The 25,594-nt window shown below is 46.0% G+C and overlaps 1 protein-coding gene across 1 annotated transcript; it reads left to right on the top strand.

Annotated features, from left to right (window-relative positions):
- The first annotated feature begins 1,792 nt into the window (after nt 1-1,792).
- On the top strand, nt 1,793-25,517 carry folr (folate receptor). The gene is made up of 5 exons (XM_080197717.1): nt 1,793-1,870; nt 8,299-8,428; nt 14,421-14,609; nt 18,295-18,430; nt 22,351-25,517. Exons 2-5 carry the CDS (start codon nt 8,303-8,305, stop codon nt 22,641-22,643), a joined length of 744 nt encoding a protein of 247 aa, XP_080053843.1. The 5' UTR covers nt 1,793-1,870; nt 8,299-8,302; the 3' UTR covers nt 22,644-25,517.
- The last annotated feature ends 77 nt before the right edge of the window (nt 25,518-25,594 follow it).

Below are 25,594 nucleotides of genomic sequence, written 5' to 3'. Positions count from 1 at the left end.
GTCCGAGAGAGACAGAGACCCACAGAGAGTGTCCCAGAGAGACAGAGACCCACAGAGAGCCTGAGAGAGAGACCCACAGAGAGAGACAGAGAGTGTCCCTGAGAGACAGAGACCCACAGAAAGCCTGAGAGAGACAGTGTCCCTGAGAGACAGAGACCCACAGAGACGACAGACTCCCAGAAAGAGAGTGTCCCCCTGAGAGACAGAATCCCAGAGAGAGTGTATCCCCCTGAGAGAGACAGAGACTCCCAGAGAGAGAGGATCTGAGGGGGCTGCACGGGGATAAATGAAATGTCAGCAGATTCATACTGTTTAAAAATAGACAGGTTGCAAGGTATATGTGTGAGAGAGAGTGAGGGGTGGGGTGTGTGTGGGTGGGGGTGGGGTGGTGAAGTGGTTTGTGAGGGGGCAGTGAAGATGCTGTGGGGGGGTGGTTGTGGTGTGTGTGTGTTGGGGTGTATGGTGTGGGAGGAGGACTGTATTAACATTTACCGGGTGAGTGTGGAATCTGATTGCTCGGGGCTCTGAAGTCGTTTTTGTGGTTCCTGCAGTCTTTTTAAGTTCCTGCCCTGTCTCCTACTGAACGAGGGACACAGATCTATGATCTTTGGCTCTGATTTCGGAGTTACAAAGTCTAGTCTGTACGATAATTGGCTCGCTAACCGCACCACCACCACACCCTCACCCCCCCAGAAAAATTGTGTCTGTATTTTTAAAAAAAAATATGCGGCTTTGTGAGTGAAAATAGAATAAAATTGGTGTGTGACATGTGGTGTTACAGTGATTATGTGTGCATGTCAGTGTGCAAGAGGATTCCTTCAGAATCAAAACGTTTCTTTTTTAAAACCCATCCTCAGTAAGAAGTGATCAATCATTTGATTAATTCAAGGTCAGTCAGTTAGTGACTAGAGTTCAGTCCACAATACCGAGGAAGTGCAATGCTATTTTTTAAACTAAAGTGAATGTGCGGTGCAGATTAACCCTTTACTGAATGTTTTTTGGAGTTCCCACCTTTTGTGAATTGTCGATGCCTTGGTAGCTTAAGTTAAAGCCCCCTCTGCTGTTTCATGTAAATGTCAAAGATCTGGCAGCATTTTGAAGAAGGGCAGAGTATTTCTCCTGGCCAACATTCACCCCTCAATAAACATCACTGGTTGTTATTAAGTTGGGAGCTTGCTGTGCATGAATTGACTGCTGTGTTTCCTGCTTTACAAGTGAGAACAATTCAAAATACCCATTTCACTGTAAAGAGCTTGGCAGCATTCCCCGGGTTGTGGGAAATGCAGTAGCATTGGACGTTATTTTTGTGCGTTTTCAGGAACTTTCTGATGTCTCTAACAGTAAAGCCTGGTCTTTAAATTGTTTTGGCTGGTTTTTGCATTTCCCGAGCTTGGTCAAACTGGGAAGAGAGCAGGTTGGATGCTTTGAAAAGGTGAAGACAGATGGGGTGGTGGTGGGGGAGGCAGGGGGCGGGGGGACACCAGGTTTGGCACTTAGCTGAGGGTAGGTGAGAAGAACTTTGGGATGGTGTCAGATACCTGAGGATTTGGGAGAGGAATTCAGGACAGTGTCAGACTCCTGGGGGTACACCTTCTGTTGGGAAAAAAATACAAAAGTCCGAGATCACGTACCAACCGAATCATCCTCGATGGCACACTGGTTAGCAGTGCTGCCCCACGGTGTCAGGGACCCGGGTTCGATTCCCGGCTTGGGTCACTGTCTGTGTAGAGTTTGCATGTTCTCCCTGTGGGTTTCCTCTGGGTGCTCCTGTTTCCTCCCACAGTATGAAAGATGTGCTGATTAGGTGCATTGACCCGAACAGATGCCAAGCGTGGCGACTCGGGGAATTTCACAGTAACTTCATTGCAATGTAAGCCTTACTTATGACTAATAAATAAACTTTACTTTAACTTTACTTCAAGAACAGCTTCTTCCCTGCTGCCATCAGACTTTTGAATAGACCTGCTTCGCATTAAGTTCATCTTCCTCTACACCGTAGCTATGACTGTAACACTGCATTCTGCACCGTCTCATTTTCTTCTCTATCAACGGTATGCTTTGTCTGTGTAGCATGCAATAAACTGTACTTTTTTACTGTATCCCAATACATATGACAATAATAAATCAAATCAAAAACGAAAGGTGTGAGGACTGTAGGACAGTGCTAGACACCCGAGGATTGGGGAGAGGAACTTGGGACAGATGGAAAAAACATTGTCGAAATAAGGCTGAAAGAAAAGTTTTAATTTCACTTTTGCCATGGCACAAGGTTGAATATTTACTGAACGTTAATTCTTATTGACGATGCTAAGAAATGTTAGGCGTCTTAAACAATCAAATCGATTGTTGTATTTGCAGCCATGGAGACCACTTCAGAACCAGGGATTTAGAAAAGTAAATAGACTATGTCAGGTCACATTTGCAGCCAAACAACAGCAGAATCGTCGCTCTCTCTTTGCTAACTTTTTTCCCCTGACTCTAATTGCTGCTCCTTGCTCTCTCTCCCTGCTGCTGTCAAAGATTTTTGTTTCACGCTTGTCAGAGCAGCTACAGGAATGCCAGTCTACATCACATTAGCGAGCGTGCCCATGGATTGGCAAGTGAACTCTGATTGTTAGAGGCATTGCCATGGTGGATGCACCAGGGGAACAGTTAACTGCCAAAACCCAAAGGGTTTGCGGAATTCCTTACCCCAAAGTGCGGTGGATGCTGGGACAGTGAGTAAATTTGAGTAGTTCGGCAGATGTTTAATTAGTAATGGATTGATGGGTTATAGATAGAAGGCAGGATGGTGGGGATGAGAAGCATATCAGCCATGATCAAATGGCAGAGCAGACTTGATGGGCCGAATGGCCTAATTCTGCTCCTATATCTTGTGAACTTTTGTTTAGATTCAAATCAGCAGGTTGACTCTGGTCAAGGCACTGCCCTGGGAAATGGACACTTGGCTGCCTGCCAGATGTTGACTTGTGTAATATAAATTGTGCTTCCTTTTGAGATTTGATATTGCGAATCTGTCCTGATGAGTGCAAAGCAAAAAACTTTGACAGCAAGAGGGAGGGAGAGCAAGGAGGTTTGTTTTTACACGAAATATTAAATAACGTTTTTTCCAACAATTGACGCACACGTATTTGCTCAGTCACTTGCCGCCCACTCTCAAACTTGTCAGACCCCTCCATAAGAGTGTTGAAATGTATTACTTTGTTAAAATGCATGGTATACATACAAATTGTATTCTTCGTATCTTGGAGAGAAGTGGGACAATTTTCAGGCTTCCTAACATTTTGAGAAACCCAGATCCTTGGGGACTCAGGTTTGATTCTGACCTCGGGTCACTGTCTGTGCGGAGTTTGCACGTGATTGCGTGGGTTTCCTCCAAATGCTGCGGTTTCCACCCACACTCCAAAGATGTGCAGGTTGGGTGGGTTGGCCATGCTAAATTGACCCGAGCAGGGTAAATATGTGGGGTGATGGGAATAGGGCCTGGGTGGGATTGTGGTCAGTGCAGACTCCATGGGCTGAATGGCCACCTCCTGTACTATAGGGATTCTCTGACTCGTGGATTTCCACTTCATGGGTAAAACACCTGTCTTGAAAGATGCCTTTTAAATGGAAGCTAGGAAAGGAGAGTGTATTGCATTAAAAAAAATCATCAGCAAGAAACTCACTCTGCGGTGAAGAGGAATGTAACTGTCTATATTCTAGATTGTGGAGGAGACAAAGATTGTTGAGTGAATAATTTGAGTTAAATTGAAGGGAAGCTTCATGGATTTTGTACTTTGATTTCAGGTGCGCACTGAGCGTGGTTGGAAGTGAATTTGTGTTGCGATAAGAAGCTGCTGATAGGGATTGGTGGGGAGGATAGATCAGTTTCTCAAGGCACTGATGAAGTGCAGTGTGATAACTTCTCAGTATGACAGAAGTTCAGTGCGATAGGAGTTCCAGACGCTGTTGTCTGCTGCCTCCTGCACAGAAGAATCAAGGGGCAAGTCTGAAGTTGCAGATTTTGTGAGGGTCTACAGATATTGCCAGGTCTGTTTGCCCGTCTGTCATTGTGTCTCCTGTTTGCTTGTTTTCTGTCCCTCACTCTGATGTTGCGTTTTGCTGGTGAGTTTTCTCAGATTGTGTCTCTTTAATCGAATCTTCACTAAACTCTCGTTGTACTCAACTGTCCCTTTGGTTTCTCTGATATGTCAAAACTGTGTGTTGATGGAGTTTTACTCTGTATTGAATCCTGTGCTGTGCCTGTCCTGGGAGTGTTTGATGGGGGACAGTGTAGAGGAGTTTACTCTGTATCTAACCCTGTGCTGCACCTGTCCTGGGAGTGTTTGATAGACATGATGTGGAGATGCCGGCGTTGCTTGTGGGATTACTATCAAATAAACTGGTTGGACTTTAACCTGGTGTTGTGAGACTTCTGACAGTGTTTGATGGAAACAAAGCTTGTATCGAGTCCCGTCCTGCATTCTATACCGTTAGTTGAAAATTGAAGTATTTTCCCACAGCTGACAGCCGTCGCCTTGAGTTCCTGAAGTACAAATTCCAGGAGCGATAGCACTAGGATTGTTGTGAATTTGGCTCTTTGTTTATGAAGATTTGCAGGAACACTGTTGGCTGATGCTCAAAAGACCAGCCGGTAGCCAAGGTCTTTGCTGAGTAGATACATCCCAGAATGTCAATGATTTTAGCTTTATTATCACACAGTTGTTTTTCGCCTGGAATTTTAGTTAACAAAGGAGCCGTTTTAAAAAAAAGCCATGAAATCACTCAAGGCCTCGCGGTGGCACAGTGGTTAGCACTGCTGCTTTACAGCACCAGGGACCTGGGTTCGATTCCCGGCTTGGGTCACTGTCTGTGCAGAGTCTGCATTATCTCCCCGTATCTGTGTGGGTTTCCTCTGGGTACTCTGGTTTCCTCCCACACTCAGAAAGATGTGCAGGTTAGGTGCATTGACCATGCTAAATTCTCACTCATCGTACTCGCAGGCAACTAGGGAATTTTCACAGTAACTTCATTGCAGTGTTAATGTAAGCCTACCTACATTAATAAATAAACTTAAAAAAAACATGGAGTGAAGGTTGAAATATGGAAATTTGACCCAGCAGGAAGCCATTCAGCCCATTATATTGGTGCTAGCTGAAAAATATTTACCCAGTGGTATCTCACCTTCTTGTGTTTGGTCCTGTAGCCTCTTGGTTACATTTCAAGTACATTTTTGAATGAGCTAAGGATTTCTGTCTCCAGCACCCTTTCGGCCAACATGTTTCAGATCTTCACCACCCCCTGAATGAAAACCAATTACTCTTCAAAACATTCCCTCTTGACCGTTCCCGCTATTAAGGTCCCTCATCAAAACAGACCCAGCCTATGCTATCTTTCCTCAAAATTAAAATTCTCTCATCCTGGGAACATTTTCAGAAATCTATACTCTCTACAGTATAGATTTTAAACTTTTATTTCTGCAATAACCTTTGATATGCCACCTTAGCAAATGCCTCCTGGAAACCTAAGTACAGTACACCCACTGGTTCCCCTTTATTCACAGCACTTGTCCCTCCTTCATAAAAGTTCTAATAAATTGGCTCAACTTGATTTCCCTTTCACAAAAATCACGTTGACTCTGCCTGATTGCCTTGAGTTTTTCCAAGTGCCCAGCTTTAACATTTTTAATAGTGGCTTCTAACATTTTCCCAATGGTAGATGTTAAGCTAACTGTCTGCAGTTTCCTCCTTTCTGTCCCCTTCCATTTTTGAATAAAGGATTACTTTTGCAACCTTCTGATCTAATGGAACGGTCCTGAATCTGGCAAATTTTGGAAAATTAAAATCAATACATCAACTATCTTGTTAACCTCTTCCTTCAAAAACTTGGGGTGAAGTCCATCCAGACCCGGGGATTTGTCAGCCTATTCGGATTGGCGGATGGTGACTAGTGGGGTGCCCCAGGGGTCGGTGCTGGGGCCTCAGCTATTTACCATTTATATAGATGATCTGGAGGAGGGAACCGAGTGCAGGGTGTCGAAATTTGCTGATGACACCAAGATTGGGGGAACGGCAAATTGTGCGGAGGGTGTGGAGAGTCTGCAGAAGGATCTAGATAGGCTGGGCGAATGGGCCAGGAAATGGCAAATGGAATTTAATGTTGGCAAGTGTGAGGTGGTCCACTTTGGTAGGAAGAATGGTAGGAAGGACTATTACTTACGTGGCGAAAAACTGCAGCAGGCGACGGTGCAGAGGGACCTCGGGGTCCTTGTGCATGAATCGCAAAAACCCAGCTTGCAGCTGCAGCAGGTGGTCAGGAAGGCGAATGGGATGCTGGCCTTCATAGCGAGGGGGATTGAATATAAAAGTAGGGAGGTCTTGCTGCAGCTGTATAGGGCATTGGTGAGGCCGCAGCTGGAGTACTGTGTGCAGTTTTGGGCGCCGCACCTGCGCAAGGATATTTTGGCCCTGGAGGGAGTGCAGAGGAGGTTTACTAGGCTGATACCGGAGTTGAGGGGATTGAGCTATGAGGAGAGGCTGAATAAACTAGGCTTGTACTCGTTAGAGTTTAGAAGAATGAGGGGAGATCTCATTGAGACGTATAAGATGATGAATGGGATGGATAGGATAGAGGTGGAGAGACTCTTCCCGCTCAAAAAAGACAGTAGGACTAGGGGGCACAGCCTCAAGATAAAGGGGAGGCGGTTTAGAACGGAGTTGAGGAGGAACTTCTTCACTCAAAGGGTGGTGAATCTCTGGAATTCTCTGCCCGTTGAAGTGGTGGAGGCTGCCTCGCTAAATATTTTTAAGAAGCGGGTTGATGGGTTTTTGATAAGAGAAGGGATTAAGGGTTATGGGGAGAGGGCGGGAAAGTGGAACTGAGCCACGACAGATCAGCCATGATCTTATTGAATGGCGGGGCAGGCTCGAAGGGCTAGATGGCCTACTCCTGCTCCTATTTCTTATGTTCTTATGTTCTTATGCTGACTGGCCATTTGCTCAGTACCGCTTCCCTGGTGATTATAATTTTCCAAAGTTCCCCCCTCACTTCCAATTCCTGATTTACATCTATTTCTGGGATGTTGCTTTGTGAAGATAGGTGCAAAATACCCATTTAATTCAGCTGACATAGCCCTGCTCCCCATTACCAATTCTCCAGACGTACTTTCTATCGGACAAATGCTCACTTTAACACATTTCTTATTCAAGTATCATTAGACGGTCTCACTATCTGTCTTTCTATGTTACTGGCTGGCTGTCTGTCTCTCTTGTACTATAGTTTTTCCCTCCTTATCAATCTTCTTGTCATTCTTTGATGTTCTTTATATTCTTCTGACCTGCTACCATCTTTGTGGAAGTGTATGCTCCTGGAGATGTGCGTATTCGTGGTTGGCAGGGAGTTGAGTTTGGAATGGGAGGAGGGAGTGAGCCAGGGAAGGGAGAGGCAGTTGGGATGGGAGCTGCGGGTTAGGGTTTAGATTCTAACTTTATTTGATTTTGGCATTGTTTTGAGCAGATGTTTCATCTCAGGTATAATTCGATTGATCCACTAGGAAGCTTTTATCGAAAAATTTAAGAACACACAGGTAGAATACAATAAAAAGAATTAACACAACTTTTCCCAATTAAAGTATTTAAACGTGACAGAGTATAATTCTTAACAGCTAGCTATCTCTATTGTTCCAATTTAAGCAATATCCCCATCGACATAAATTCTACTTCAGAGCCAATTAGCACCAAAAACACATCCAGCCATGCAGATGCTCGATTTCCAGCCTTTTAACTGCTCTGGACAGATACAGAAAGACACCTGCTTTCCAACTCCCATACAGCAGCATCCAGAGAAGGATACATGTTCAAGCTGCAGAACTTCAGAGAAATAAATCTAGTTTTTGGCAGATCCCAGACTCCGGCTTCAGAGACTCTGAGCTATTCCTTCTTTCGACAGATCCCAAAAAACGGCTTGTTTTTTCCTCTCTCTGAGCCTAGTCCCAGCTAGTCATATGACTTTATCTGTAAATCAACATAATCAAACCCCACTCTGAAAAACCCAAGGGAAAATACAAAAATAACAACCCTGCATTCGTCAAGATTGTAGTATTAAGATCAATTACGCTGCTGCAGTAACAACAGGGGCTGCCGGATTCAGACAGAACGGCAGTGATAATGAAACAAACTGCGAAAACAGATCCCGCACAAGAGACATGACCCAAATACATTTCTTCAAGGCACAGCATTGTCACAAAATGCAAAACTGCAGCATTGAGTTACTGATCTGGTCCCAAACTGTTTTCTTCTCGCTCTCTCTCCGGTGCAGAAAGATGCTTCAGCTGTTGGTTTTGGGACTGACTCTCACCGTGACAGCAGCCAAGGATATCCTCAACATGTGCATGGACGGGAAGCATCACAAAACGCAGCCGGGATACGAGGGGAGTCTCTACAGACAGGTAACGGGGAGACGCTCGGGCCGGCCAGGCTCAGTCATAGCCAGTCTGGCAGTAGATGATGTGGCAGCGTGAGGGCATGAAGCCCACTTTTGTTCTCCTGTCCCCTGTCCCTCAACAGGCAGGACTAGATCACAAGAATCACATGAACTCGACACAGGAGGAGGCCATTCAGCCCTTTGAGGCTGCTCCACCATTCAATACGATCATTGCTGATGATATCACAGCCTCAACTCCACTTCCCTGCTCGTTCTCCAAAATTCTTCAACCCATTACACATTAAAAATCTTTCCACCTCTTCCTTAAATAGTCAATAGAGTTTAGAAGAGTGAGAGGGGATCTCAAAGAAACTTAGGAAATTCTAACAGAGTTAGACAGGGTAGATTTAGAAACAATGCTCCCAATGGTGGGGGAGTCCAGAGCTCGGGGTCATAGTTTGAAGATAAGGGATAAACCTTTTTCAAACTGAGGTGAGGAGAAATTTCATCGCCCAGAGGGTGATGATTGTGTGGAATTCACTACCAGAGAAAGGAATTGAGGTCAAAATGTTGTCTGATTTCAAGACGAAATTAGATATAGCTCTTGGGGCTAAAGGGATAAAGGAGTATGGAGGGGAGGTGGGGGATCAGGATATTGAATTTGATGATCCGCCATGATCAGAATGAGTGACAGTACGGGCTGGAAGGGCCAAATGGCCTACTCCTGCTTCTAGTTTCTATGTAACAACAACAGCTTGTATTGACATAGAACTTTTATCCAATCAAAGAGTCACAGGGCACTTTACAGGCATCTGAGTAGACACAGTTTGACGTGGAGCCACAGGAGGAAACTTGCAGACAGGTGACCAGAAACTAAGTTATGGAGAGGGGAGAGGCCAAGAGGTTTTCCAGAGGGACTTCCAGAGCTTTCTGGGCCCTGGCGACTGGAGACCCAGGTGTCGGTGGAGTGATTAAAATGGGGGATCACTCGAGAGACTGGAATTGGAGCGGCATGGCGATCTCAGATTTGTGGGGCTGGGTGAGGTTCCAGAGGTAGGGAATGGGAGAGAATGTGGAGGGAATTGGAAATAAGGAATGCTGTTTTTCAGTTGAGACATTGTTGGGCCCCGTGCCAATTGCTTGGTTTCCTCCCCGGCATAGCCACCAGTATGCTTCCCGAGCGGCCATTCTTTGTGTGAACGTTGAAGGGCAACTTTGATGTGGAAATAAGAACATAAGAAATAGGAGCAGGAGTAGGCCATCTAGCCCTTCAAGCCTGCCCCGCCATTCAGTAAGATCATGGTTGATCTGAAGTGGATCAGTTCCACTTTCCCGCTTTCTCCCCATAACCCTTAATTCCCTTGTCTATCAAAAACCTACCTACCCGTGACTTAAATATATTTAGCGAGGTAGCCTCCACCGCTTCAACGGGCAGAGAATTCCAGAGATTCACCACCCTTTGAGTGAAGAAGTTCCTCCTCAACTCCGATCTAAACTGCCCCCCCCACTTATCTTGAGGCTGTGCCCTCTAGTCCTGCTATCCTTTCTAAGTGGGAAGAATATCTCTACCTCTACCCTATCCATCCCCTTCATTATCTTATACGTCTCTATAAGATCCCCCCTCAGCCTTCTAAACTCCAACGAGTACAGACCCAGTCTATTTAGCCTCTCTTCATAGTCCAACCCCCTCATCTCCGGCATCAGCCAAAATGTTGGTGTTGGGCTGGGGTAGAACAGTAAGAAGTCTGGCAACATCAGGTTAAAATCCAACTGGTTTGTTTGGAATCAAGCTTTTGGAGTGCCGTTCCTTTACCAGGTGTTGGACTTCAACCTGGGCAATTTGACTGAGATAGGCCTTGCTTGACCCTAAACCTGACCCCACATCTGCACTTATTGGTCTATCATACCTGAAGTCAGAACAGCTGCTAATTTTCCTGTTCCATCGGAACAGAAGAGGCCATTCAATCCTTTGAGTCTGTATGCTGTTCGATTCAATCATGACTTGATGTTAATATCTTAACTCTGTCTGCAAAGCTTGTCCTTATATCCAGTCATAGCAAATAAACATGAACCAGTCTCAGTTTTAAACTATCAGTTAACACCGCCCACCTGCAGCTTTTAACAGTCTTCAGGGTGAAAATTTCAGATCTTCTCCACGTATGAAACTACCCTGAACAATGTCTCATGTTGTTAACTCCCCACCAGAGCAAATAGTTTCTCTGTCTCCATGTCAGCTCCTTCAGTCAACATAAGTACATCAATTAGATTGCTACTTAATAGGCGGACACTGTGGCATTGTGGCATTGTCACTGGACGAATAATCTTGAGTTCCAGGGTAGTGCCTCTGGCGACCTGGGTTCAAATCCCACCATGGCAGATGGTGAAATTTGATGTTGTTTGTCATTTCCTCGTTAATTTAGTTTGTATCCCCGCTTCTCACATGGGAGGGAGACCGGGGTTCCATTTATCACAACAGATTCAACACCCCCAGAAAGAAAAAAAAGCAAGAGGTGACCATCCTTTAAACCTGGACAAAGTAAAAACGTAACAACACTATTATCCAAAGGCTCTGGGTTAATGCTCTGGGGACACGGGTTCGAATCCCACCACGGTGGCTGGTAGAATTTAAATTCAGTTAATAAAATCTGGAATGTAAAGTTAGTCTAAGTAATGGTGATGATGAAATTATCATTGATTGTTGTTTAAAGAAAAAACCCAAATGGTTCACTAATGTCGTCGTTTGGGGAAGGAACCTGGCTGCCTTGCTAGGTCTGGCCTACATGTGACTCCAGAGCCACAGCAATGTGGTTGATGCTTAACTGCCCTCTGAACTGGCCAAGGAACACACTCAGTTGGAAATGGGTCTTGCCCATGACACCCACAGCCTGCCGATTTTACTCTGGACTTGGCCCCTGTTTTCTGTAATTTGACAAGCTGATAAAGGAAACCTTGGCATCAGTTTATTACTTTTTATATTGCGGCAAAGTTAATTTGCTCTCTTCAGCTTTTGCAATCTCGACGGTAACAATACGTCAAGTGTAGCAAATTGCCTGTGAGTTGAGCTGACCTTGATGTTGCTTGGATCCTCGTATCTGGGATCAGTGGGTTAATATTGAACTAGCGCGGGGAAGATGCCATCCTCACTGGTGCTTTGTTCTTCGGAAGTATGTTTCCGAACTCCTGCTGGCTTTTTGCACCAGTTTTAACTGGTATTCCCTTTGCATATTTGCAGTCTCTTACTATCTCAGAGTCTGCTGGTGTTTGTACAAAGACCACTGGATAACCTGCTCCCGTCCAGATTGGCTCACACCGCAATGATAATGGAGCTTTTGACTCATCACACGGCTCAACAATGGAAACTTGAATTTATACAGCACCTTTAACATTGTAGAACATCTTGAGGCCCCACACATGAGTGTTGGCAAAAAGAATAACAGGGCCTGGGTGGGATTATGGTCGGTGCAGACTCGATGGGCCGAATGGCCTTCTGCTCTGTAGGGATTACAAAGAACAAAAACAGCCTGGGAAACAGGCCCAACGAGCCCGCACCGCCATTTTCACATTACCAGTCTCTCTCTCTCTCTCTCTCTCTCTTCCCCCACCCACCCACCCACCCATGACCCTTATCTATTGTTTTAAGGCATTCCACATTGAGGGAAACTAATTTAGGGACAATTTATTACTTCCAATCAGCCTAATAACACATCTTTGGGGTGTGGGAGGAAACCGGAGCACCCGGAGAAAACCCACGCAAGCACGGGGATTGTATGAAGTTGATATCCAGTCAGGTGGGAGGTTCGGGTAGGGCTGTCAAAGAGGTTGGATTTGAGGAATTTCATAAAGGAGGCAAGAGAGATGGAAAAGTTTAGGGAAGAAATTCCGGATCTCAGCTGCCGTTGGGTGGGTGATTAAAATAAGAAATGTGGGAAATGCCAGAGTTAGAGGAATGCAGAGATCTCGGAGAGGTTGTAGGAAGTAGGAGAGTTTGGGCAGTGTTAGAATAGATGCTAAGAGCCTTGTCAGTTAATCCTGATCAATGAATTTACAACAAACCCAGACATGAGATGAGGAAAACCCCCAGTGATGGAGAGATTTAGGGGCAACGTGTCCAAGGTTACTAGAAGGACAATGGCTTTGTGTTAAGGTCACGAGGCTAGCAATCCAGCAGCCCAGACTAATGCTCTGTGGACACAGGTTCAGATCCCAACATGGCTGCTGGTGGAATTTAAGTTCAATTAATAAATCTGGAATTGGAAGGTAGTCTCTGTAATGGCACCTATGAAGCTATTACTGATGGTTATAAAAACCCATTTGGTTCACTAATGTGATCTGAAGGTGTTGCAAAGCACTTTATGAGCAACGAGTCGGTTTTGAACTATAATCACTGTCGATAATAGAACATAGAACACTACAGCACAAACAGGCCCTTCGGCCCACGAGTTGCGCCGAACACATCAACACCTACCAATCTATAGACCTATCTATAACCCCCAATCCCATTAAACCCCATATACTCATCCAGAAGTCTTTTAAAAGACCCCAGCGAGTTCGCCCCCACCACCACTGACGGCAGCCGATTCCATTCACTGACCACCCTCTGAGTGAAAAACTTACCCCTAACATCACTTCTGTACTTTCCTCCCCGCACCTTAAATCTGTGTCCTCTCGTAGCGACCATTTCAACCCGGGGAACTAGCCTCTGAGAATCCACTCTATCTATTCCTCTCAACATTTTATAAACTTCTATCAGGTCGCCTCTCAACCTTCGTCTCTCCAGGGAAAAGACTCCCAGCTCCCTCAACCAACTTCATAAGGCATGCCTCCCAGTCCAGGCAACATCCTTGTAAATCTCCTCTGTACCCCTTCAATAGCTTCTACGTCTTTCCTATAGTGAGGCGACCAGAACTGCGCACAGTACTCCAAATGAGGCCTGACAAGGGTCTTATAAAGTTGCAGCATTACCTCCCAACTCCTAAACTCAATCCCTCAATTAATGAAGGCCAGTACACCATACGCCTTCTTGACCACCTCCTCCACCTGCGAGGCCGATTTAAGAGTCCTGTGGACCCGGACCCCAAGATCCTTCTGCTCTTCAACACTACTAAGACTCTTGCCCTTGATAGTGTACTCATTCATCCCGTTGGTTCTGCCAAAATGGACGACTACACATTTATCCGCGTTGAAGTCTGTCTGCCACTTCTCCGCCCAGTCCTGCATCCTATTTATGTCCTGCTGCAACTTTTGACATCCCTCCAGACCATCCACAGCACCACCGACCTTCGTGTCATCAGCGAACTTACTTACCCATCCCTCCACTTCCTCACAGGTCATTTATGAAATGATAATGTTGGAAAAACAACAAAATCCCACAAGCAGTGAGGAGATAATGGATAGATGACGTGTTTTGTGATGATTGGACCAGAGCACCAGACAGTACTCACCTGCTCTTTGAAGTTGTGACGGTGGAAACTTTTAGATCTAACAGAGAGGTCTAACTGTACCAGAACAGCATCATGGCACAGTGATTAGCACTGCTGCCTCAGCGCCAGGGACCCAGGTTCCATTCCAGCCTTGGGTGATTGTCTGTGTGGAGTTTGCACATTCTCCTTGTGCATGCGTGGGTTTCCTCCCACAATCCAAAGACGTACGTGTTAGGTGGATTGACCATGGTAAATTGCCACTTAATGTCAAGGGGATTAGCAGGGTAAAATAGATGGGGGGTATGGGGATAGTGCCTGAGTGGGATTGTGGTCAGTGCAGGCTTGATGGGCTGAATGGCCTCCTTCTGCATTGCAGGGATTCTCTTATTTGAAAGATAGCACCTCCGGTATGGCATTCCCTGGGTACTGCAATGACGGTGTCAGCCTGGGATAATGTAGCTCCAGCCTCTGAATTAAGCACTCCTACAGTGGACTATTTTATGAGTAGTTATATTTTGGTGAAATGTCTCCCTAAGTGCTGAGCAAAAACTGTGTGCACTTCAGTCTTTGTTACTAACTTGTCTCTGTTGTGTGCAGTGTGAACCTTGGAAACCGAACGCCTGTTGCACAGCAAATACTAGCATCGAGGCACACAATGACCAGTCCTATCTCTACAAGTTCAACTGGAATCACTGCGGCATCATGACAGAGAAATGCAAGAGGCATTTTATCCAGGACACCTGTTTGTATGAATGTTCCCCCAACTTGGGTCCCTGGATAGTCAAGGTGAGCAGGAACTGAGATACACTTTGTTCAGAAGTAAGTTAAGTATGTGATTTATAGAGAGAACTTCACTCTGTATCTAACCCCCGTGTTGTGCCTATCCTGGGAATGTTTGATGAGGGACAGTGTAGAGGGAGCTTTACTCTGTATCTAACCCCGAGCTGCAGCTATTCAGTTGGATAGTGTTGCACCAGTTGTGAGTAATTTCAGATGTGACTGGATGAAGAATTGTTGGGAATCTGTCTGAGCAAAATGGATTTTTAGTTTAATTTGTTACGTTAATGATATTCAGTTAAAATCAGGTTACAATGGGCAGATTCCCTGGAATGTGCATGTTATTCTCAGAATGTTGACAGAGGGAATTTTTTGGTATACCAAATATGTTGACCGTTTGGGCATATCCTGTCACTTAGCCTCACAGGGCTGTGGCATCAGACGCAAAGACACGTGGACCCGCTCTCTTATGCCAGAAATTTGTTCTCACTGATTGGACCAGTCAACAAAGCCATGATCATGTGGCACAGCGTGGTGACAGTAAATAAAATCCTGCTGGAATTGGCTGTAAAATTCTGCTGCCAGGTGGGGGGGCCATGATGATAGAGGATCTCTACCGATGCACAACGAGAAACACATAAGAACATAAGAACATAAGAAATAGGAGCAGGAGTAGGCCATCTGGCCCTTCGAGCCTGCCCCGCCATTCAATAAGATCATGGCTGATCTGTCGTGGCTCAGTTCCACTTTCCCGCCCTCTCCCCATAACCCTTAATCCCCTCTCTTATCAAAAACCCATCAACCCGCTTCTTAAAAATATTTAGCGAGGCAGCCTCCACCACTTCAACGGGCAGAGAATTCCAGAGATTCACCACCCTTTGAGTGAAGAAGTTCCTCCTCAACTCCGTTCTAAACCGCCTCCCCTTTATCTTGAGGCTGTGCCCTCTAGTCCTACTGTCTTTTTTGAGCGGGAAGAGTCTCTCCACCTCTATCCTATCCATCCCATTCATCATCTTATACGTCTCAATGAGATCTCCCCTCATTCTTCTAAACTCTAACGAGTACAAGCCTAGTTTATTCAGCCTCTCCTCATAGCTCAATCCCCTCAACTCCGGTATCAGCCTAGTAAACCTCCTCTGCACTCCCTCCAGGGCCAAAATATCCTTGCGCAGGTGCGGCGCCCAAAACTGCACACAGTACTCCAGCTGTGGCCTCACCAATGCCCTATACAGCTGCAGCAAGACCTCCCTACTTTTATATTCAATCCCCGGGGGGAAGTACGGGGGGAAGTAGCCATCATCTTTGGCTGACTCTCACAATGCTCATGGGATAATATCGTTTAGGAGAAAGTTCAGCAGGTCTGTGTTCACAACACCTTGCTGTACATCTGTGAAATATGGTGAATTTACAGCTATCAAAAACAGAAATTCCATGGTCACTGTCTGTGACACATGGATCTGTCTTGACAAAATTGCAAGCGTTACAACAAGGAGCAGGTCATTCGGCCCCTCGAGCCTGCTCCATCATGTAATAATACCTTATCGTTTGATAAAGTGCCTCACAAAAGGTTGCTGCAGAAGGTTAGGGCGCATGGAGTTGGGGGTAAGGTGTTAGCGTGGATTGAGGATTGGTTATCTAACAGGAAGCAGAGAGTTGGAATCAATGGGTGCTATTCTGGTTGGCAGTTGGTGACTAGTGGAGTGCTGCAGGGATCGGTGCTCGGGCCTCAACTGTTTACCATTCACATAGACGATCTGGAGGAGGGAGCTGAATGTAGGGTAACAAAATTTGCTGATGACACGAAGATGAGTGGAAAAGCGAATTGCGGGGAGGGCGCGGAAAGTCTGCAGAGAGATTTGGATAGGCTGGGCGAGGACCTGGCAGATGGAGTATAATGTTAGCAAGTGTGAGGTTATCCACTTTGGCAGAAATAATTGTAGGAGGGATTATTATTTAAAGGGTGAAAAGCTGCAACATGCTACGGTGCAGAGGGACCTGGAGGTCCTTGTGCATGAATCGCAAAAACCCAGTCCGCAGGTGCAGCAGGTGATCAAGAAGGCGAATGGAATGCTGGCCTTTATAGCGAGGGGGATAGAATATAAAAGCAGGGAGGTCTTGCTGCAACTGTACAGGGCACTGGTGAGGCTGCAACTGGAGTACTGGGTGCAGTTTTGGTCCCCTTATTTGCGAAAGGATATATTGGCCTTGGAGAGAGTACACAAGAACACAAGAAATAGGAGCAGGAGTAGGCCATCTAGCCCTTCGAGCCTGCCCCGCCATTCAATAAGATCATGGCTGATCTGTCGTGGCTCAGTTCCACATTCCCGCCCTCTCCCCATAACCCTTAATCCCCTCACTTATCAAAAACCCATCAACCTGCGTCTTAAAAATATTTAGCGAGGCAGCCTCCACCACTTCAACGGGCAGAGAATTCCAGAGATTCACCACCCTTTGAGTGAAGAAGTTCCTCCTCAACTCCGTTCTAAACCGCACCCCCCTTTATCTTGAGGCTGTGCCCCCTAGTCCTACTGTCCTTTCTGAGCAGGAAGAGTCTCTCCACCTCTATCCTATCCATCCCATTCATCATCTTATATGTCTCAATGAGATCTCCCCTCATTCTTCTAAACTCTAACGAGTACAAGCCTAGTTTATTCAGCCTCTCCTCATAGCTCAACCCCCTCAACTCCGGTATCAGCCTAGTAAACCTCCTCTGCACTCCCTCCAAGGCCAAAATATCCTTGCGTAAGTACGGCGACCAAAACTGCACACAGTACTCCAGCTGCGGCCTCACCAATGCCCTATACAGCCGCAGCAAGACCTCCCTACTTTTATATTCAATCCCCCTCACTATGAAGGCCAGCATCCCATTAGCCTTCCTGACCACCTGCTGCACCTGCAGGCTGGGTTTTTGCGACTCATGCACAAGGACCCCGAGGTCCTTGAGGAGTTGAGGAGGAACTTCTTCACTCAAAGGGTGGTGAGTCTCTGGAATTTTCTGCCCGTTGAAGTGGTGGAGGCTGCCTCACTGAATATATTTAAGTCACGGGTAGATAGATTTCCGATAGACAAGGGAATTAAGGGTTATGGGGAGAAAGCGGGAAAGTGGAACTGAGCCACGACAGATCAGCCATGATCTTATTGAATGGCGGGGCAGGCTCGAAGGGCTAGATGGCCTACTCCTGCTCCTATTTCTTATGTTCTTATGTTAAGAACATGGCTGGCCTTAGACCCCTCAGTTCTCTTTGCTGTGCTGTGCTAACCCCACCTTGGCTTCCCCTGCCCTGGCTCGCCACCTCCCGCCTCCTGCCCTGGCTCGCTCACCCCTCCCCTCCCCTCCCCTCCCCTCCCCTCCCACCCCCGCCCCGGCTTGTCGCCCCCTCACCCACCCTTGCCCTGACTCACCCCCCTCCCACCACCCCGCCACCCTGCCCTGGCTTGCCCATCTCCCACCCCAACCCCCCAGCCCTGGCACCCCCCCCACACCCCCCTGCCCCAGCTCGCCCCCGTACCACCATCACCACCACCCCCCCCCCCCCCCCCCCCCCCCCCCAAACTCACCTTCCCTCCCTGCTCCATCCTGGCTCCGCCCACCCTCACACCCCTCTCCCCCGGCCCCAACCCCCTTCCCATTCTGCTTCCCCATGCAAGCTGTGTTGGTTGAAGAGTGACGTGCCGTTTCTCTGTCTTGTGGCAGGTTGACCAGTCCTGGAGGAAAGAGCGGATTCAGAACGTTCCAATCTGCAAGTCGAATTGTGAGGAATGGTGGATGGACTGTCAGGACGATCATACTTGTAAGGTGAACTGGCACAAGGGATGGGACTGGAGTACAGGTGAGTGCCTCTGCACGACAAACACTGGAAGCATGTAGCTGTGTTTTAGAGCTGATTGAGAAAAGGCAGACAGAAGGAACTGGTGAGCAGATGGAGTATGTCAGGCAGCCCTTAGAGTCAGCTTCAATGTCCAATAAATTCTTCATCTCTGCTACAACCCCAACTGTTGACATTATACATTAATGATTTGGAAGAGTGAATGTGTTCTCTCCAAATTTGCAGATGATACAAAGTTGGGTAGGAGGGTGAGCTGTGAGGAGGGTGCAGAGATACTTCAGCATGATTTGGACAGGCTGAGTGTGTGGGCATCTGCATGGCAGATGCAGTATAATGTGGATAAATGTGAGGTTATCCAATTTGGTAGCAATAAGGGCAGCACATAAGAACATAAGAAATAGGAGCAGGAGTAGGCCATCTAGCCCCTCGAGCCTGCTTCACCATTCAGTGAGATCATGGCTGATCTGATAGTGGTTCAATTCCACCTACCCGCCTGTTCCCCATAACCCTTAGATTTCTGATCAATAAGGGAATTATCTACTTGTGACCTAAACACATTTAACGAGGTAGCCTCCACTGCTTCAATGGGCAGAGAATTCCAAAGATTTACTACCTTCTGGGAGAAGTTGTTCTTCCTCAACTCTGTTCTAAGTTGATTCCCCTGTATTTTGAAGCTGTGCCCTCTAGTTCTTGTTTCCGTTCTAAGTGGAAATAATCTCTCTGCTTCTACCTTGTCAAACCCCTTCATTATCTTATATGTCTCTATAAGATCTCCCCTCAGCCTTCGAAACTCCAACGAGTAGAGGCCCAGCCTACTGAATCTCTCCTCATAAGCTAACCCCCTCATCTCCGGTATCAACCTGGTGAACCTTCTCTGCACTCCCTCCAAAGCCAATATATCCTTTCGCAAATAAAGGGACCAAAACTGCACACAGTACTCCAGCTGCAGCCTCACCAGTACCCTGTACAGTTGCGGCAAGACCGCCCTGCTTTTATATTCTATCCCCCTCACTATAAAGGCCAACATTCAATTTGCCTTCTTGATCACCTGCTGCACCTGCAGACTGGGTTTCATGCACAAGGACCCCCAGGTCCCTCTGCACAGTGGCATGTTGTAATTTTTCACCGTTTAAATAATAGTCCATTTTACTATTGTTCCTTCCAAAGTGGATAACCTCACACTTGTCAACGTTATTCTCCATCTGCCAGATCCTTGCCCACTCACTCAGCCTATCCAAATCTCTTCGCAGACTTTCCGCATCCTCCACGCAATTCGCTTTCCCCCTCATCTTTGTGTCATCTGCAAACTTTGTTACCCTGCACTCTGTCCCCTTCTCCAGATCGTCTATGTATATGGTAAACAGTTGAGGCCCCAGCACCGATCCCTCTGGCACACCAGTAGTCACCAACTGCCAACCGGAAAAGCACCCATTTATTCCAACTCTCTGCTTTCTGTTAGATAGCCAATCCTCAATCCATGCTAATACTTTAGCCCCAACTCCGTGTACCTTAATCTTTTGCAGCAACGTTTTGTGAGGCACCTTATCGAATACCTTCTGGAAATCTAAAAACACCACATCCACCGGTTCCCCTCTGTCAACCGCACTCATTACATCTTCATAAAAATCCAGTAAATTCATCAAACATGACTTTCCCTTCATGAATCCATGCTGCGTCTGCTAGATTGAACCATTCTTTTCCAGGTGTCCTGCTATTTCTTCCTTAATGATGGACTCCAGCATTTTCCCAACTACAGATGCTAAGCTAACTGGTCTTAGTTTCCCGCCTTTGTCTACCTCCTTTTTTAAACAGTGCCGTTACGTTAGCTGTTTTCCAATCAGCTGGCACCTCCCCAGAGTCCAGCGAATTTTGATAAATTACAACTGATGCATCTGCTGTTACTTCCGTTTTTTTTAGTACCCTGGGATGCATTCCATCCAAACCCTGGGGACTTGTCTACCTTTAGTCCCATTGACCTACTCAGCACTACCTCTTTAGTAATAGTGATCGTTTTAAGGTCCTCACCCCCTACAGCCCCATGACTGTCAATTATCGGTATGCTATTTGTGTCCTCTGCTGTGAAGACCGACACAAAAAACTTGTTTAAGGCCTTGGCCATTTCCTCTTCCCATTATTAAATCCTCTTCTCATCTTCTAAGGGTCCAACTTTTATTCTAGCCACTCTTTTCAGTTTTATATATATTTGTAAAAACTTTTACTTTCAGTTTTTATATTTTGTGCTAGTTTAGTTTCATAATCTATCTTTCCTTTCTTTATCACTTTCTTAGTAGTTCTTTGTTGTTTTTTTTAAAGCTTTCCCAATCTTCGAGTTCCCCAGTAGTTTTGGCCACTCTGTATGCATTGGTTTTTAATTTGATACTGTCCTTTTATTTCCTTAATTATCCCGGCTGGTTATCCCTTTTCTTACATCCCTCCTTTTTCACTGGAATATATTTTTGCTGAGTACTGAGAAAAATCTCCTTAAAAATCCTCCACTGTTCCTCAGCTGTCCCACCAACTAGTCTGTGCTCTCAGTCTACATTAGCGAACTCCGCCCTCATCCTATCGTACTCCCCTTTGTTCAAGCAGAGGACACTGGTTTGGGACCCTACTTTCTCACCCTCCATCTGTATTAGAAATTCAACCGTATTGTGATCACTCATTCCAAGAGGATCCCTCACAAGAAGATCCCTAATTCTACCTGTCTCATTACACAGGACCAAGATAGCTCGCTCCCTCGTAGGTTCAAGATGGCACAGTGGTTAGACCTGCTGCTTCACTAACACCAGGGACACGGGTTTGATTCCCGGCTTGGGTCACTGTCTGTGCGGGGTTTGCATGTTCTCCCTGTATCTGCATGGGTGTCCTCTGGATGCTGCAGTTTCCTCGCACGTTCTGAAAAACGTGCTGGTTCGGGTGCATTGACCTGAAAAGGTGCCAGACTGTGGGGACGAGGGGAATTTCACAATAACGTTATCGCAGTGTTGAAGTAACTCTCACTTGTGACTAATAAACAAACTTTTATAATAGGAGGACAGATTATTACTTGAACGGGTGTAGATTGAGAGAGGTGGATACTCAGCAAGACCTTGGTGTCCTCATGTATCAGTCACTGAATGTAAACGCACAGATACAGCAGGCAGTAAAGAAGGCAAATGGTTTTTGATTTGATTTATTATTGGCATATGTATTAGCATACAGTGAAAAGTATTGTTTCTTGTGCCTATACACACAAAGCATACCGTTCATAGAGAAGGAAAGGAGAGAGTGCAGAATGTAGTGTTACAGTCATAGCTAGGGTGTAGAGAAAGATCAACTTAATGCGAGGTAGGTCCATTCAAAAGACTGACAGCAGCAGGGAAGAAGCTGTTCTTGAGTCGGTTGGTACCCGACCTCAGACTTTTGTATCTTTCTCGGCCTTCATAGTGAGAGGATTCGAGTACAGGGTTAAGGATGTTGTACCGAAATTGCATAGGGCATTGGTGAGGCCACACCTGCACAGATCCCAAATTGGCATCTGTCCCTTGTTGCACCCTGGCCTCATCTCACTGTGCTCCCTCTCTCCATGAAATAGCACAACCTGTGTACTTCTGTGGAGAGCTGATGACTCACACCCAAGTTGCAGCTGTGAAGTTAGCTTCTTGCTGCAGGGAATTAACATCTAATCATCTTGTTGATTGACATATACCTATCACTGTCGGGCAATTTCTGTTAATTAGATACCTTAACGAGCTTTATTGTTTTACAACTATTTATTCCTGACTGTTTATATAAACGATAGCAGGAGAGAGAGAGTTCCACTTGCACCAGATTCCTGGCTTTGCACTTGCATCGTTGTTCCCACCCACTTTGATTGGAGCTCGCAGCGACCCTCCAGACCTTTCATCCTCACCGAGTTTGTGTTTTTTCAAATTCCGTTTCAGGTAAAAACCTCTGTCCGAAGGATACCAAATGCGAGAAGTTTTCTCAAGTGTTCCCAACTCCGCGGGACCTTTGTGAGAAATTGTGGAGCAATTCCTACCAGTTCACGGAGCATGACCATGGGAGCGGGAAGTGCATTGCCATGTGGTTCAATGCCGCCTCAGCAAACCCCAATGTAGCAGTGGCCCGCTACTACGCCATTCAGAAAGGCTTAATTGCATCTGGTTCCCACATCAAACTAGCGATCCCGCTTCTCCTGACTGTTCTGCTGTCTAGCTGGCTCTACATTTACTGATGCAGTGTGGACGGAGAGGACTGATTGAATACCTCTTCCCGCCAAGCTTTCATGCTTTTGAAATGTTGACGATTTTAATATAAAATTTAATAATTTGCATTTTCCGCCCAGCCAAATTTCTGGGTATGGGCGGGGCAAATTCAGCTCCTCATCTCGCTGACACAGAAGCTTTCTGCTGTGGTTTTTTTTAAAAAAAACTTGCATTTATTTCGCACCTTTCATGACCTCAGGACGTTGCTATGCCTTTCGCAGCGGTTCAGCGCTGCACTCACAGTGGAATGTGGGAAATTCAGCAGTCCCTGTGTCCACTGCAAACTCCCCACAGCCAGCACTGTGACAATCTGCTTCTACTGATTGAGGGATCAAACACAAAAAGAATACTCTCCTCTTTGAGGTAGTGGGATTATTAATGTCCTTTTGAAAAGGGGGTTTTGATTGAACATCCCATCCTACAGGTAACATCTGAGTGTTACTCACTGAGCCGTTGTCAAAATGCTGAGTAGCAAGGTTAGAGTTTGCTGCCATGGCGATGGTAATTTTTTTTATTGAGAGGGTGTGGCCATCGCTGGCTGGACCAGCATTTGTTGCCCATCCCCATTTAAGAATCAACCACTTTGCTGTGGCTCTGGAGTCATGTATAGGCCAGACCTGGTAAGGATGGCAGATTTCTTTCCCTAAAGGACGTTTGTGAACCTGATGAATTTTTACAACAATTGACAGTGGTTTTTATGGTCAATTTGAGACTTTTAACTCCAGGTTTTTATTCAGTTCAAATTTCATCATCTGCCATGGTGGGATTCAAACTCAGGTCCCCGGAGCATTACCTTGGGTCTCTGGATTACTAGCCCAGTGCTAAACAATACCACTACGCCATTGCCTCCCCATAAGGACAATAAAGTCATCCATGAATATGCTGCATCATTTAATGATGGAAGTGCTATTAGATCATCAGTAGATTGATAGAAGGGTCACCAACAGCGTTATCAAATGGCATTTACACAGCGATAACCTGCTCAGTGACACTCAGTTTGGGTTTTACCAGAGTGTCTCAGCTCCTGATCTCATTGCAATCTTGGTTCAAACATGAATAAAAGAGCTGAATTCCAGAGGTGAAGTGAGAGTGACTGCCCTTAACATCAAGGCTGCGATCGACCGAGTGTGGCATGGAGGAGCCTTAGCAGAACCGGAGTCAATGGAATCGGGGAAAACCCTCCGCTGGTTGGAGTCGTACCTGGCACAAAAAGGAAGATGGTTGTGGTGGTTGAAAGTCAATCATCTCAGCTCCAGGACATCACTGCCGGAGTCCCTCGGGGGTAGTGACACCACCACCACATGAGCAACTAGGGGTGGACAATAAATTCTGACCTAGTCAGTGATGTTCACTCCAATAGAACATGAAACTGAAGCCCCCTGACATCTCAGCTGGATGTTAAAGATCTGATTGTACTTGTTGGAAGAGTGGGGGAGTTATTCATAGAAACTAGAAGGTGGATTAGGCCATTCGGCCCTTCGAGCCTGCTCCGCCATTCATTACGATCATGGCTGATCATATTTAATATGCTGGTTCTCAACCTCCCCCTCCCTGCCATATCCCTTGACCCCTTTATTCCCGAGAGCAATATCTAATTTCTTCTTGAAATCAGACAATGTTTTGGCCTCAACTGCTTTCTGTGGGAGTGAATTCCACACATTCACCACCCTCTGGGTGAAGAAATCTCTCCTCACCTCAGTTCTAAAAGGTTTACCCCTTCAAACTATGACCCCGAGCTCTGGACTCCCTCCACCATCGGGAACGTTCTTTCTGAATCTATCCGGTCTCACCCTGTTAGAATTTGATAAGTTTTTATGAGATCCCCTCTCACTCTTCTAAACTCCAGTGAATATAATCCTAACTGGCTTAGTCTCTCTTCGTATGACAGACCTGCCATCCCAGGAATCAGCCTGGTAAACCTTCGCTGTGCTCCCTCTATAGCAAGGACATCCTTCCTCAGATAAGGGCACCAAAACTGCACACAATACTCCAGGTGTGGTCTCAGCAACACCCTATACAACTGCAGCAAAACATCCCTATCCCTATTCCTATACACAAATCTTGCTTTAAAGGCCAACATACCATTTCCCTTCTTTACTGCCTGCTGTACCTGCGCGCTTACTTTTAGCGACTGATGCATGAGGACTCCAAGGTCTCGCTGAGTATCCATCTCCCTCAGTTTACACGCATTCAAGTAATAATCTGTCTTCCTATTATTGCTACCAAAGTGGCTAACCTCACATATGCAATGCAGTTGCCCATTCACTCAGCCTGTCCAAATCACAATGAAGTATCTCTATATCCTCCTCACAGCTCACCCTCCCACCCAACTTGGTATCGTCTGCAGATTTGCAGATAATATATTTAGTTCCCCCTTCCAAATCATTAATATGTAATGTGAACAGTTGGGGTCCCAGCACAGATACCTGCAGAATCCCACTGGTCACTGACTGCCAATCAGAAAAAGACCCATTTATGCCAACTCTTTGCCTCCTATCTACTAACCAGCTTTCTATCCATCTCAAAACATTACCTACAATCCCATGTGCTTTAACTTTACATAGTAGTCTGTTATGTGGGACCTTGTCGAAAGCCTTCTGAAAGTCTAAATAAACCACATCCACTGGTTCTCCTCAGTCAACTCTCCTGCTTACATCCTCAAAAATTCCAATAGATTTGTCAAGTGTGATTTCTCTTTTGTAAATCCATGCTGATTTTGTCTGATTATACCATTGCCTTCCAAATGCTGACACGTGGAGGTGTTGGTGTTGGATTCGGGTAGGCACAGTAAGAAGTCTCACCACATCAGGTTAAAGTCCAACAAGTTTATTTGGTATCACAAGTTTTCGAAGCACTGCTCCTTCATCAGCTGAGTGGCTCACCCACTCACCTGATGAAGGAACAGTGCTTCGAAAGCTCG

The sequence above is a fragment of the Carcharhinus amblyrhynchos genome, chromosome 10 (assembly GCF_965287045.1).
Source record: "Carcharhinus amblyrhynchos chromosome 10, sCarAmb.v2.hapA, whole genome shotgun sequence".
Taxonomy (NCBI): domain Eukaryota; kingdom Metazoa; phylum Chordata; class Chondrichthyes; order Carcharhiniformes; family Carcharhinidae; genus Carcharhinus; species Carcharhinus amblyrhynchos.
The sequence above is the reverse complement of the archived record's forward strand: the minus strand, read 5'-3'. Positions and strand labels throughout refer to the sequence as shown.